This window comes from Oncorhynchus tshawytscha, linkage group LG11 (genome assembly GCF_018296145.1).
Source record: "Oncorhynchus tshawytscha isolate Ot180627B linkage group LG11, Otsh_v2.0, whole genome shotgun sequence".
Taxonomy (NCBI): domain Eukaryota; kingdom Metazoa; phylum Chordata; class Actinopteri; order Salmoniformes; family Salmonidae; genus Oncorhynchus; species Oncorhynchus tshawytscha.
In genome coordinates, this window is record NC_056439.1 from 40,797,912 (window position 1) to 40,814,641 (window position 16,730).

The window sequence follows — 16,730 nt, forward strand, 5'->3', positions numbered from 1 at the left end:
AGCCTCCTTAGTAGCCTCTTTCCTAGCCTCCCTACTAGCCTCCCTCCTAACCCCACTACTAGTCTCACGACTAGTCTCCCTACTAGCCTCCTTACTAGTCTCTTTCCTAGCCTCCTTACTAGTCTCCCTACTAGCCTCCTTACTAGTCTCCTTACTAATCGCCCTAATAGCCCCCTTACTAGTCGCCCTACTAGCTTCCTTACTGGACTCCCTACTAGCCTCCATACCAATCTCCCTACTAGCCTCCCTACTAGCCTCCCTACTAGCATACTTACTAGTCTCCCTACTAGTCTCCCTACTAGCCTCCCTACTAGTCTCCTTACTAACCTCCCTAGTAGCCTCCCTAATAGCCTCCCTACTAGCCTCCCTCCTATTCTCCCTACTCTCCCTACTAGCCTCCCTACTAGCCTCTTTACTAGCCTCCCTCCTATCCTCCCTACTAACCTCACTAATTGCCTCCCTCCTAGCCTCCTTACTAATCTCCCTCCTAGCCTCACTCCTAGCCTCCCTACTAGTCTTCCTACTAGCCTCCCTACTAGTCTTCCTACTAGTCTCCCCACTAGCCTCCTTACTAATCTCCTTACTAGTCTCCCAACTAGTATCCCTACTAGACTCCTTACTAGTCTCCCTACTAGCCTCCTTACTAGCCTCACTACTAGTCTCCCTACTAGCCTCCTTACTAGTCTCCCTACTAGCCTCCTTACTAGTCTCCCTACTAGCCTCCTTACTAGTCTCCCTACTCCCTACTAGTCTCCCTCCTAGCCTCCCCACTAGTCTCATTCCTAGCCTCCTTACTAGCCTTACTACTAGCCTCCTTACTAGTCTCCCTACTAGCCTCCTTACTAGTCTCTTTCCTAGCCTCCTTAGTAGCCTCTTTCCTAGCCTCCCTACTAGCCTCCCTCCTAACCTCACTACTAGTCTCACGACTAGTCTCCCTACTAGCCTCCTTACTAGTCTCTTTCCTAGCCTCCTTACTAGTCTCCCTACTAGCCTCCTTACTAGTCTCCTTACTAATCGCCCTAATAGCCCCCTTACTAGTCGCCCTACTAGCTTCCTTACTGGACTCCCTACTAGCCTCCATACCAATCTCCCTACTAGCCTCCCTACTAGCCTCCCTACTAGCATACTTACTAGTCTCCCTACTAGTCTCCCTACTAGCCTCCCTACTAGCCTCTTTACTAGCCTCCCTCCTATCCTCCCTACTAACCTCACTAATTGCCTCCCTCCTAGCCTCCTTACTAATCTCCCTCCTAGCCTCACTCCTAGCCTCCCTACTAGTCTTCCTACTAGCCTCCCTACTAGTCTTCCTACTAGTCTCCCCACTAGCCTCCTTACTAATCTCCTTACTAGTCTCCCAACTAGTATCCCTACTAGACTCCTTACTAGTCTCCCTACTAGCCTCCTTACTAGCCTCACTACTAGTCTCCCTACTAGCCTCCTTACTAGTCTCCCTACTAGCCTCCTTACTAGTCTCCCTACTAGCCTCCTTACTAGTCTCCCTACTAGTCTCCCTCCTAGCCTCCCCACTAGTCTCATTCCTAGCCTCCTTACTAGCCTTACTACTAGCCTCCTTACTAGTCTCCCTACTAGCCTCCTTACTAGTCTCTTTCCTAGCCTCCTTAGTAGCCTCTTTCCTAGCCTCCCTACTAGCCTCCCTCCTAACCTCACTACTAGTCTCACGACTAGTCTCCCTACTAGCCTCCTTACTAGTCTCTTTCCTAGCCTCCTTACTAGTCTCCCTACTAGCCTCCTTACTAGTCTCCTTACTAATCGCCCTAATAGCCCCCTTACTAGTCGCCCTACTAGCTTCCTTACTGGACTCCCTACTAGCCTCCATACCAATCTCCCTACTAGCCTCCCTACTAGCCTCCCTACTAGCATACTTACTAGTCTCCCTACTAGTCTCCCTACTAGCCTCCCTACTAGTCTCCTTACTAACCTCCCTAGTAGCCTCCCTAATAGCCTCCCTACTAGTCTCCCTACTAGTCTCCTTACTAGTCTCCCTACTAGCCTCCCTCCTAGCCTCCCTCCTAGCCTCCTTACTAATCTCCCTCCTAGCCTCCCTCCTAGCCTCCTTACTAGTCTCCCTACTAGCCTCCTTACTAGTCTCCTTACTAGTCTCCCTCCTAGTCTTCCTACTAGCCTCCTTACTAGCCTCCTTACTAGTCTCCCTACTAGCCTCCTTACTAGTCTCCCTACTAGCTTCCCTCCTAGTCTCCCTCCTAGCCCTGATAAATAAACAATACACAGCGCTGACCTTTAGGTTAACAGCTTTTTATGCTTGCTCCACTCAGCACTCTCCCTGATTCAATTACCACAAAGGTCCAGGAGACGCCGGGAATAAGCAAAGAGACCCAGCCCGTCTGTCTGTCTGTCTGCCTGTCTGTCTGTCTGTCTGTCTGCCCGTCTGTCCGCCCGTCCGTCCGTCCGGACTGTCTGTCTGTCTGTCTGTCTGTGGTCCCCATTAAACCTGCCGAGACTCAGTAGAGGCTTCAATTGTAAATAATTTTACCACATGAGACCATCAAGTCACCTTGAATTTGAACACTCCCCCTCAGACACCCATACAAAAATGGATGCACACACACACGCTCGCGCACGTCAACACACACACACACACACACACACACACACACACACACACACACACACACACACACACACACACACACACACACACACACACACACAACTGTGTCACCCCACCCCTTGATCCCTCGACTCCCTCGACTCCCCAGCCACCCTCTCCTTCTCGTCCAGCAGCACAGAGGACCCAGAGTGTTATTTAGGCTTTACTGGTCTGTATTAAATTCTGCAATTTGAAGGGCTGTTAAGTTCTTCAATTGAAATTTATTTTAAGATGCAGGTACTTTTCATTTTATTGATGCTTTACTGCTCTCCGCGTGCAGGCTAGAACACACTGGAATAACACCACTCTACCCCAATAACACCACTCCACCCCAATAACACCACTCTACCCCAATAACAACACTCTACCCCAATAACAACACTCCACCCCAATAACACCACTCTACCCCAATAACACCACTCTACCCCAATAACAACACTTCACCCCAATAACACCACCCTACCCCAATAACACCACTCTACCCCAATAACACCACTATACCCAATAACATCACTCCACCCCAATAACACCACTCTACCCCAATAACAACAGTCCACCCCAATAACACCACTCTACCCCAATAACACCACTCTACCCCAATAACAACACTTCACCCCAATAACACCACTCTACCCCAATAACGTCCACCCCAATAACACCACTCTATCCCAATAACATCACTCTACCCCAATAACAACACTCTACCCCAATAACACCACTCTACCCCAATAACAACACTTCACCCCAATAACACCACTCTACCCCAATAACACCACTCCACCCCAATAACAACACTTCACCCCAATAACACCACTCTACCCCAATAACGTCACTCCACCCCAATAACACCACTTTATCCCAATAACAACACTTCATCCCAATAACACCACTCTACCTCAATAACACCACTCTACCTCAATAACACCACTCTACCTCAATAACACCACTCCACCCAATAACACAACTCTACCCCAATAACACCACTCTATCCCAATAACAACACTTCACCCCAATAACACCACTCTACCTCAATAACACCACTATACCCCAATAACACCACTCTACCTCAATAACACCACTCCACCCCAATAACACCACTCCACCCCAATAACACCACTCTACCCCAATAACACCACTCTACCTCAATAACACCACTATACCCAAATAACACCACTCTACCTCAATAACACCACTCCACCCAATAACACCACTCTACCCCAATAACAACACTCCACCCCAATAACATCACTCTACCCCAATAACAACACTTCACCCCAATAACACCACTCTACCCCAATAACACCACTGTACCCCAATAACACCACTCCACACAACTCTACCAGTAGATGTAGTGGTAGGACGTTAGGAATACTATGAGAGGCCTTCCCTCCTCTCCCTCCGTACCTCCTCTCCCCCCTCTCCCTCCCACCCTCTCTCTCCCTGGCACCGTAAATCGCCACAGCAGAAGGCTAAACAAGAACGCGTGCCGCCAAGCCTTAAATCACATTTATAAGGATTTGGTTAGCATAGTAATAACAAAATCAAGTGACAAGGCCGGGAGGGGGGCAGTGGGAGGCGGAGGGAGATGGGGGGGATTCTTTTTAACACAGCAGAGGTCTGTGGAAGGAGATGATGAGGCTTTTGAAGGTGAGCAGGCTGGCTGATGTTAAAGAGGACAAATTACAGAGTTTACGGTCATAGGGAAGTGAAGACGGCACACTCTGTCCCTGTAGAAATGTATTAAATTAATTTCCAGTAATCTGCCACGTAATGAAAAAAAAAAGATCTTTAGAAATACTGTATGTTCCCTATTGTAATTCTGTCACGGTTAACATTACATAACATTAGCATTACTGAAACGCCTTACACTAAGTGAAAAAAATATACACAGTATACAGTATAAGGGATATCAGCAGACACAGGGACACAGATACACACACACTAGTGGAGGCTGGTGAGGGGAGGACAGCTCATAATAATGGCTGGAACGGAGGGAATGGAATGGCATCAAACACATGGAAACCATTGGAAACCATGTGTTTGTTGAGTTTGATACCATTCCACATATTCCCCTCCAGCCATTACCACGAGCACGTCCTCCCCAATTTAGGTGCCACCAACCTCCTGTGACACGCACAAACACAAACATACGTAGAGATGAATAAGAAATCCCTTTAATTCAATACCGTAACTGAATATGGATATAAATAAGGATCATTTGATTTTTGATAATTATTATGAAGTCATATTCCTTTCGATTAAATCAGCTGTCTGAAATTCACAGGCAGATATTGATTACATCAGATTCTTAAGTATTTCCTTGTAATCATGTATTAGCTAAAGCATATAAAAGTATATAAGGTCAAAATGACTTCAAAATCATGGTCTCTCGCACACACACACAGACACACACCCGTACACACACCCAGACACACACCCAGACACACACACAGACACACACACAGACACACACCCAGACACACACCCAGACACACACACAGACACACGCACACGCACGCATGCACGCATGCACGCACACACCCAGACACGCACACACACATGCACGCACGCACACACACACACACTCATGTTCCTTAGCTGGGAACATGAGAGACAAAGATAAGGAACATGGTAAAAGTTGATGTTCACAGGATCAGCTGTCAGGTTCCAGGAATAACAATTCATGGAAGAAATGACATTAAAAAGAAACCAGGGGAAACCAGACGCCCTCATGGATACTTAACGATCTCATCTGTCTTGGATAGGTGAAACCCCTGTTCTCCACACACTCAGAAAGAAGAAAGGATAAGTGTGTGTGTGTGTGTGTGTGTGTGTGTGTGTGTGTGTGTGTGTGTGTGTGTGTGTGTGTGTGTGTGTGTGCGTGCACCATCTCCACAGAGAGACAGAGGAAAAAGTAGGAAGCTATAATGACACTACACCCTAATGAACATATACTATTTAATATAACACTAATGAACATACACTATTGAGTATAACACTAATGAACATACACTATTGAATATAACACTAATGAACATATACTATTTAATATAACACTAATGAACATATACTATTTAATATAACACTAATGAACATACACTATTGAATATAACACTAATGAACATACACTATTGAATATAACACTAATGAACATATACTATTTAATATAACACTAATGAACATACACTATTGAATATAACTAATGAACATACACTGAATATAACATACACTATACTATTGAATATAACAATGAACATACACTATTTAATATAACATATACTATTGAATATAACACTAATGAACATATACTATTTAATATAACACTAATGAACATATACTATTTAATATAACACTAATGAACATACACTATTGAATATAACACTAATGAACATACACTATTGAATATAACACTAATGAACATACACTATTTAATATAACACTAATGAACATATACTATTTAATATAACACTAATGAACATACACTATTGAATATAACACTAATGAACATACACTATTGAATATAACACTAATGAACATATACTATTTAATATAACACTAATGAACATACACTATTGAATATAACACTAATGAACATACACTATTGAATATAACACTAATGAACATACACTATTGAATATAATACTAATGAACATATACTATTTAATATAACACTAATGAACATATACTATTTAATATAACACTAATGAACATACACTATTTAATATAACATTATTGATATATACTATTTAATATAACATTAATGATAGTATTATATTTAGTTTAACAATAATGAACATATACTATTTAATATAACACTAATGAACATATACTATTTAATATAACACTAATGAACATACACTATTTAATATAACATTATTGATATATACTATTTAATATAACACTAATGATAGTATTATATTGAATATAACACTAATGAACATACACTATTGAATATAACACTAATGAACATATACTATTTAATATAACACTAATGAACATATACTATTTAATATAACACTAATGAACATACACTATTTAATATAACATTACTGATATATACTATTTAATATAACATTAATGATATATACTATTTAATATAACACTAATGATAGTATTATATTGAATATAACACTAATGAACATACACTATTGAATATAACACTAATGAACATATACTATTTAATATAACACTAATGAACATATACTATTTAATATAACACTAATGAACATACACTATTTAATATAACATTACTGATATATACTATTTAATATAACATTAATGATAGTATTATATTTAATATAACAATAATGAACATATACTATTTAATATAACAATAATGAACATATACTATTTAATATAACACTAATGATATATACTATTTAATATAACACTAATGATATATACTATTTAATACAACACTAATGATAGTATTATATTTAATATAACAATAATGAACATACACTATTTAATATAACACTATTGATATATACTATTTAATATAACACTAATGATACATACTATTTAATATAACACTAATGATATATACTATTTAATATAACACTAATGATACATACTATTTAATATAACACTAATGATATATACTATTTAATATAACACTAATGATAGTATTATATTTAATATAACACTAATGATATATACTATTTAATATAACACTAATGATATATACTATTTAATATAACACTAATGATATATACTATTTAATACAACACTAATGATATATACTATTTAATATAACACTAATGATATATACTATTTAATATAACACTGTCGAACATATAATATTTGATTAACTACAACTCCTCTGTGCTCCAAGGACAATGAGGTGCTTCACCTAACTAGTGTAAAAAAAATCCTTTAATATGTATGAATTAATTCATGAGTAGGATTACTATCTTTGAACAGAACCTAGTTGTGTCATGCTGGGTTGGTTATGTGAATGACGAGGCCTCACATGAACATGTAAATCACGCTTTGAATTCTAAATTCACTCCACATCACGTTTGATTCAGTTCAATTCTATCTATGTGATTAACTAACATTCCATTTCCTTTGTAGATTCCATTTTCATCTGTGTCTCAGCATCTCCTATCAGCACGGTGTATTTTCTTATTAATGTCTTCATATTGTTCTCCGCATACCAATTCAATTTATAGACCAAATATTCAATTGGTTTATCATTTCAAATATTAAAGATGATTAAATATAAACAATTATTTTCTTAGTTATCTTTAATCTGGAAGCTTAAGGAACTTCTTCCTCTGACCTTGTGCTTCTGTTTAATGAGGCTCTCCAAAAAGTAACACATGCTACTTTCCACTCTGGACTACAAGCCTTTAACATTGACACCGTGTCTAGAACTAACAGTGGCTCCTGTGCGTGTGTATGTGTGCGTGTGTGTGTGTATGTGTGTGTGTATGTGCGTGTGAATGTGTGCGTGTGTGTGTATGTGCGTGTGTATGTGTGTGTGAATGTGTGCGTGTGTGTGTGTGCGTGTGTGTGTGTGTGCGTGCGTGTGTATGTGTGCGTGTGTATGTGTGCATGTGTATGTGCGTGTGTATGTGCGTGTCAATGTGTGCGTGTGTGCGTGTGTGTGTGTGTGTGTTTGCGTGCGCGTGTGTGTGTGTGTGCGCGCGTGTGTGTCCCTCTCCTGTATATAAGCAGTAAATGGGACAGATGTGGACAATCTCCGAGGCCATTTCTAAATCAGGGACAAATGTAAAACGCAACGCCTATTTAAAAAAAAAGAACAGACATGGACCCTTCCAGAGAGTCAAAGGAAATATGGTCCATGGTTATCCCATCTTCCCCTCATCTGTCACCTTGCCTGTCCTCTACCCCTCCTCCATCTACATCACTCTCTCAGCCACATTATTTGTGAAGAATCTCCGAGATGGGCCACAATGATGTGTGTGTGTGTGTGGTGATGAGATGTGTGTGTGTGTGGGTGGTAATGAGACGTGTGTGTGTGTGTGTGTGTGTGTGTGTGTGTGGTGATGAGATGTGTGTGTGTGTGTGGTGATGATATGTGTGTGTGTGTGTGGTGATGAGACGTGTGTGTGTTTTGTGTGGTGATGAGACGTGTGTGTGTGTGTGTGTGTGTGGTGATGATACGTGGGTGTGTGTGTGTGTGTGTGTGTGTGTGTGTGTGATGATGAGATGTGTGTGTGTGTGTGTGTGTGTGTGGTGATGAGACGTGTGTGTGTGTTTGTGTGGTGATGAGATGTGTGTGTGTGTGTGTAGTGATGAGATGTGTGTGTGTGTGTGTGTGGTGATGAGACGTGGGTGTGTGTGTGTGTGTGTGTGGTGATGAGATGTGTGTGTGTGTGTGTGTGTGTGTGTGTGGTGATGAGACGTGGGTGTGTGTGTGTGTGTGTGTGTAGTGATGAGATGTGTGTGTGTGTGTGTGTGTGTGGTGATGAGACGTGTGTGTGTGTGTGTGTAGTGATGAGATGTGTGTGTGTGTGTGTGTAGTGATGAGATGTGAGGGACTGATTATTAGCGGTGCCAGTAGACATTAATACACTGCATCTCCCATAATCCTCTCTGGCGGTGGCCGGGCGCTGACTCGTGGCGTTGAGGCTCTTGAAAGCAGCGTTGTGTCTTTCACAGTGAACGCACGGGATGTAAAGGTCTTATCTCTGGTAGCAACCATCATACTATCACACACTCTGCCTAATACAACGCCTCTACACAAGTCACAAAGGAGAAGTGTGTGTGTGTGTTTGTGTGTGTGTGTAGGAAAAGAGTGCAGGGGTAATAGTGTGTATGTAGGTGTTGATTGATAGAGCAGTTTGGGTGGTGTGTGTTTGATACATGTTCTCTCTGTTAGGGCCACAGACAGAGAGGGCATAGAGTCGTCCATTCGTCCATTGAGGAAGGTGTGTGTAGCAGGTGTGCTGATTCTGAAAAGCTAGGAGAAAGTGATGGGCAGTAATACAACGCATCCTGAATCTATGCAGATAGTGGTGCTATAATTATACTGTATGTCGTAATAGAGAAGTAATTCATGTTTAACTTTGCAGAGAGTCTAATGTGATTCTATTACAGCAATTAGCTAGCAATGACACTGACTAGGTCATCTACACACACTATACACTTTCGATATTCTCTCTCCCTCCCTCCTCTCTCTCTCTCTCTCTCTGTCTCTCTCATGTGAATGCGAGTGAGTGTGTGTATGTGAGAGAGAATCCCTGTACACACGGTCTGTGTGTAAGGACATGAACTATCACTCGTTTAATCGCTTGCAGTCTGTGAGAGAATGTGAGTTATGAGAATGTGACTTTTCAAAGAATGTGTGTGTGTTCCAAGTGCATGTGTTCCTGTGAGTGTAAGGCAGTATACATCGTAAATAGCATGTTTGGGTTTATGCCCTAAAACCACGTGTGTGTGTGTGTACTCACTGTCCTCTGCGGTACGTAGGCTGGTCCAGTCACTGGCGGTCTCTCCGTGCGTGTGTGACACCACCACTCTGAACAGGTAGTCTGTGTATGGAGACAGACCTTCCACTGTGTGGTTGAATGTGCTCGTCACGTTGTTCAACAGTCTATGAGGGAACACACACACACAAGTTTATATTTCTTCTGCTAGATACATAAAAAGAAAATGAGTAGCCCCACGCTCAAAAGAGATGATAGAAACACGGATTAGTTTCCTGTTGGGGCCAACATTAGAATCAGTAAAAAGTCACTTGAGTGACAGATTAATGATTCATTAAAATCTGTTAGTGTTTTAAATGTGAGTCTATATGAACTACTAGACGTTCTCTCTGAGCACTTATTCCTCATTTAAATGTCAAGCCCTGCGCGTAACAAACACAATTCTAAACATTTCATATATCAAATACCACATTTATCAAATGATAAATTATGATAAAACACCGGGCCACCAACATCAACCCATCCTTCATCTATCACACATACATTTGGATATCAATTAACAGAACGTCACTGAATATGACGGCAGGTAATTGGCATGAATGAAATGAATGAATCAACCATGTATTGTTCTAGCAGCACCCATCTCCCAGACAGGGCCTTTCTATAGAAGAGCACTATTGGACATAATGAATAAATCAGGGTAAGAATGAGAGGCGTACGTACTGTAGGTAGCGTGCTGGAGGGTGAGGGAATGACTCTGATATATAATACATGGACCTAGTCATTTATTTATTACCACAGAATGAGAATAGTCTCTTTTTGGATTAAATTGCAATTTGTTGTCAGGAAGCATGGAATGAATACATATCAGATACCAGCACAACTTTTTTATTTTAATCTTGCTCTCTCCGTCTACTGATCTCTACCTCTTTCTCTCTCTCTCTCTCTACCTCTCTCTCTCTTTCTCTACCTGTCTCTACCTCTACCTTTCTCTCTTTCTTTCTACCTCTTTCTCTCTCCCTACGTCTCTCTCTCTCACTCTCTTTCTTTCTACCTCTCTTTCTCTCTACCGCTCTCTCTCACTCTCTTTCTTTCTACCTCTCTTTCTCTCTACCTCTCACTGTCTACCTCTACCTTTCTCTCTCACTCTCTTTCTTTCTACCTTCTTTCTCTCTACCTCTCTCTCTCCCTTTCTTTCTACCTCTCTCTTTCTCTTTACCTCTCTCTCTTTCTTTCTACCTCTCACTCTTTCTTTCATTCTACCTCTCTCTTTCTCTCTCTTTGTTTCTACCTCTCTCTTTCTCTCTACCTCTCTCTTTCTCTCTCTACCAATTGTTGCCCTCCCCTTTCTCTCCTTGCTTCCCTCTCCCTCTTCACACAATGCATTATAGCCAGCTCAAATAGCCCAGGCCTGTATATTTAGCCAATGCACTTCATTCTTGATTGTAGAAAGTGTAGAACTTGTGCTACAAGGTGTTGGAAAGGGACAGAGGAAGCCCGGACATTGACGAGGTACACATGTTACTTATTGAGCTATGAAAGTTACTGTTAGTGGTTTGTCCGGTGTAGCCCTGAGCAGCAGTAGTAATGTTAGTCTGTCTATTCTACTCTGTCTGTAAGTGATGTTAGTGGCTTTAGTAGTGATAGTATATTCTATGGTCAGTATAGTGAAGGGTTTGACCATTGTAAAGGAACATCCGGCATAGCCCTCATCTGAAGGGCATTGTGTATGGTTTTGCTGTATAGCTGTGTATGTTTAGTAGTAGAGTAGTTTATTGTGCATCTATGGTCAGCCGTAATGCATAGTAAGGGGTCTTACTGTTGTATAGGACTGTCTGGCGTATCCCTCATCTGTAGGTCGTAGTATAGGGGTCCAGGAGCATTGGCACGGCCCGGAGGGAGCCAGGACAACTGCAGACTGGCAGGGGTGGCATCTAACCCACCTGGGGGCATTACACCATCTGGAGCTGGGGGAGAGAGAGAGAAGAGAGAGAGAAAGAGAGAGAGAAAGAGAGAGAGAAAGAGAGAGAGAGAGAGAGAGAGAGAGAGAGAGAGAGAGAGAGAGAGAAAAGAGAGAGAGAGAGAGAGAGAGAGAGAGAAATGAATGGACATTTTCACATCACCAATCCCCTTGGTCCTTAGACATAGAGGATGACACTGTGTCATTTGTCCCTCTGGGCTCTCTGTAGGCCACCAGAACAGACAGCTCAGCTCGTGCACCAGATGATGACGTGTGACAACATCTTCCCTCTCTTCTCCTCTCTTCCTCCATAAGGCATTATCATTCAGAGAGTGGCAGGAGTCAGCGCTCCCTCTCTGATCTACAACAAAGACTGTTCACACAAAGAACCTTACAGAAAGAGAGAGAGGAGGAGAGAAAGAGAGAAAGCGAAAGAGGCAGTGCCCTGAATAGAGAGATAGAGAGATGGAGCAGAAAGGAGAGGAATGGGAGAGACTCATTTCTAAAGAAGGGTCGGCCCACTCTCACCCCCCCAGACCAGATATACAAGCCCCTACTGACACACACACACACACACACACACACACACACACACACACACACACACACACACACTTATATCCTCATTAACATTGCCGTTGCATTGTGATCCTCTTCAGGCAACTGTTCAGGCAAATTCTCCACTTATGAACATCGATCAGACGGTGAAACATCTTCAAGGTCTGGAGTGAAAACATCTGGAAAACATCACTCTAATCTGGAGTGATTTGTCTGCTTGGAGGTGCACTTGACTGGACACCAGTTCAAATCACACTGTTAGAGAGGCAATAGAACACACATCAACACCATAGTGTGTGCCTGTGTGTGTACTTGCATGCATGTGTGTGTGTGTGGAGAGACTGTAGAGACCATTGTTCAATCAACATCAACACACTCCTCTCACAGCCCTCCACTCATCACTGCACTACACTACAGGCCAGACCCACACCACTGATTATTGATCCTTTACACAGTTTGGGTGGTGTGTGATACTGATAGACCAATACATAATAAAACATACACTAGGAAAAACAGACCTATTGGACATAATGAACATCAGAAGACAACACAATAATAGATCGAAGATAAATTATTTTGGAGATGGAATTTAGTGAGAGGACCATTCAGTAATCATGTCTGTGTGAGAATGAAGTCATGTGTATGTGTCCGTGCATGTGTATATGTTTGTGTATGAGTGCGAGCGTGTACGCATGCGTCTGTCTATGTGTGTGTGTGTGCGTGTCTATCTGCGTGCATGTTTGTGTGTGCACGTGAATGCATGCCTGAGTCTGTCTCTGTGTGTGTGTGTGTGTGTGTGTGTGTGTGTGTGTGTGTGTGTGTGTGTGTGTATTAATGAAGTGATTTGGTGGTGAGGCATTAGTCTAATGTGTTGATGGATGGGAGGGATGTGTGTCAATATGGCCATTGGAACAGAGGATTATGGAGAGAGGGAGAGACACCCTGGGGACTCATATGTCACTTAGGAAGACAGGAAACAGCACGGACCACAAAAAAGAAAGGAGGGAGAAAAAAACAAAACAAAAAAAAACAAGACAAAGGAGATAACTTAACCCAATCCTCTGTTCCCTGGTGAAGGGGCGAGGGGGTGGAGTGTGTGTGTGTGTTTGCATGCGTGTCACGGTCAAGCACATCACTCACGTCAGCACCCCGAAATTAGTTTCATACCCAATTTACATAATGCACAGCACTCCCATTACGGCAAAATCACAGAATGGAATGACAAAAGAGATATAAGGACAAAGAAAATAATCTGTGTCTGCAGTATCTGAGTTGTTGTCTAAAGACTTGTTCTGTTGTAGTCTAAAGACTTGTTCTGTTGTAGTCTAAAGACTTGTTCTGTTGGAGTCTAAAGACTTGTTTTGTTGGAGTCTAAAGACTTGTTCTGTTGGAGTCTAAAGACTTGTGCTGTTGTTCTGTTGTAGTCTAAAGACTTGTTCTGTTGTAGTCTACAGACTTGTTCTGTTGTAGTCTAAAGACTTGTTCTGTTGGAGTCTAAAGACTTGTTCTGTTGGAGTCTACAGACTTGTTCTGTTGTAGTCTAAAGACTTGTTCTGTTGTTCTGTTGTAGTCTAAAATACTTGTTCTGTTGTAGTCTAAAGACTTGTTCTGTTGGAGTCTAAAGACTTGTTCTGTTGGAGTCTAAAGACTTGTTCTGTTGGAGTCTAAATACTTGTTCTGTTGGAGTCTAAAGACTTGTTCTGTTGTTCTGTTGTAGTCTAAAATACTTGATCTGTTGTAGTCTAAAAGACTTGTTCTGTTGTAGTCTAAAGACTTGTTCTGTTGGAGTCTAAAGACTTGTTCTGTTGGAGTCTAAAGACTTGTTCTGTTGTTCTGTTGTAGTCTAAAATACTTGTTCTGTTGTAGTCTAAAGACTTGTTCTGTTGGAGTCTAAAGACTTGTTCTGTTGGAGTCTAAAGACTTGTTCTGTTGGAGTCTAAATACTTGTTCTGTTGGAGTCTAAAGACTTGTTCTGTTGTTCTGTTGTAGTCTAAAATACTTGTTCTGACTTGTTCTGTTGTAGTCTAAAGACTTGTTCTGTTGTAGTCTAAAGACTTGTTCTGTTGGAGTCTAAAGACTTGTTCTGTGGAGTCTAAAGACTTGTTCTGTTGTAGTCTAAAGACTAGTCTAAAGACTTGTTCTGTTGTAGTCTAAAATACTTGTTCTGTTGTAGTCTAAAATACTTGTTCTGTTGTCTAAAGACTTGTTCTGTTGGAAAAGACTTGTTCTGTTGTAGTCTAAAGACTTGTTCTGTTGTAGTCTAAAGACTTGTTCTGTTGTAGTCTAAAATACTTGTTCTGTTGTAGTCTAAAGACTTGTTCTGTTGTTCTGTTGTAGTCTAAAGACTTGTTCTGTTGTAGTCTAAAGACTTGTTCTGTTGGAGTCTAAAGACTTGTTCTGTTGGAGTCTAAAGACTTGTTCTGTTGGAGTCTAAAGACTTGTTCTGTTGTTCTGTTGTAGTCTAAAATACTTGTTCTGTTGTAGTCTAAAAGACTTGTTCTGTTGTAGTCTAAAGACTTGTTCTGTTGGAGTCTAAAGACTTGTTCTGTTGTTCTGTTGTAGTCTAAAGACTTGTTCTGTTGTAGTCTAAAGACTTGTTCTGTTGGAGTCTAAAGACTTGTTCTGTTGGAGTCTAAAGACTTGTTCTGTTGGAGTCTAAAGACTTGTTCTGTTGTTCTGTTGTAGTCTAAAGACATGTTCTGTTGTTCTGTTGTAGTCTAAATACTTGTTCTGTTGTTCTGTTGTAGTCTAAAGACTTGTTCTGTTGTAGTCTAAAGACTTGTTCTGTTGTTCTGTTGTAGTCTAAAATACTTGTTCTGTTGGAGTCTAAAATACTTGCTCTGTTGTTCTGTTGTAGTCTAAAGACTTGTTCTGTTGTAATCTAAAGACTTGTTCTGTTGTAGTCTAAAGACTTGTTCTCTTGGAGTCTAAAGACTTGTTCTGTTGTAGTCTAAAATACTTGTTCTGTTGTAATCTAAAGACTTGTTCTGTTGTAGTCTAAAGACTTGTTCTGTTGTAGTCTAAAGACTTGCTCTGTTGTAGTCTAAAGATTGTTCTTGTTCTGACTTGTTCTGTTGTAGTCTAAAGACTTGTTCTGTTGTTCTGTTGTAGTCTAAAATACTTGTTCTGTTGTTCTGTTGTAGTCTAAAATACTTGCTCTGTTGTTCTGTTGTAGTCTAAAGACTTGTTCTGTTGTAATCTAAAGACTTGTTCTGTTGGAGTCTAAAGAATTGTTCTGTTGGAGCCTAAAGACTTGTTCTGTTGGAGTCTAAAGACTTGTTCTGTTGTAGTCTAAAGACTTGTTCTGTTGTAGTCTAAAGACTTGTTCTCTTGGAGTCTAAAGACTTGTTCTGTTGTAGTCTAAAATACTTGTTCTGTTGTAATCTAAAGACTTGTTCTGTTGTAGTCTAAAGACTTGTTCTGTTGTAGTCTAAAGACTTGCTCTGTTGTAGTCTAAAATACTTGTTCTGCTGTTCTGTTGTAGTCTAAAATACGTGTTCTGTTGTAGTCTAAAATACTTGTTCTGTTGTTCTGTTGTAGTCTAAAGACTTGTTCTGTTGTAGTCTAAAATACTTGCTCTGTTGTTCTGTTGTAGTCTAAAGACTTGTTCTGTTGTAATCTAAAGACTTGTTCTGTTGGAGTCTAAAGACTTGTTCTGTTGGAGTCTAAAGACTTGTTCTGTTGGAGTCTAAAGACTTGTTCTGTTGTTGTCTAAAGACTTGTTCTGTTGGAATCTAAAGACTTGTTCTGTTGTTCTGTTGGAGTCTAAAGACTTGTTCTGTTGTAGTCTAAAGACTTGTTCTCTTGGAGTCTAAAGACTTGTTCTCTTGGAGTCTAAAGACTTGTTCTCTTGGAGTCTAAAGACTTGTTCTGTTGTAGTCTAAAATACTTGTTCTGTTGTTGTCTAAAGACTTGTTCTGTTGGAGTCTAAAGAATTGTTCTGTTGGAGCCTAAAGACTTGTTCTGTTGGAGTCTAAAGACTTGTTCTGTTGTAGTCTAAAGACTTGTTCTGTTGTAGTCTAAAGACTTGTTCTGTTGTAGTCTAAAGACTTGTTCTGTTGTTCTGTTGTAGTCTAAAGACTTGTTTTGTTGTAGTCTAAAGACTTGTTCTGTTGGAGTCTAAAGACTTGTTCTGTTGTTCTGTTGTAGTCTAAAGACTTGTTCTGTTGTAGTCTAAAGACTTGTT

At 40.8% G+C, this 16,730-nt stretch overlaps 1 protein-coding gene across 1 annotated transcript in view; it reads right to left on the minus strand.

Annotated features, from left to right (window-relative positions):
* ush2a (Usher syndrome 2A (autosomal recessive, mild)) overlaps positions 1-16,730 on the minus strand; it is a 456,140-nt gene that overhangs the window by 163,889 nt on the left and 275,521 nt on the right. The window contains exons 44-45 of the mRNA XM_042330430.1: positions 11,846-11,993; positions 10,051-10,193 (exon numbers count right to left, since the gene is read on the minus strand). Of these exons, the coding sequence (XP_042186364.1) occupies positions 10,051-10,193; positions 11,846-11,993 (291 nt within the window). The remainder of the gene's footprint in view (positions 1-10,050; positions 10,194-11,845; positions 11,994-16,730) is intronic.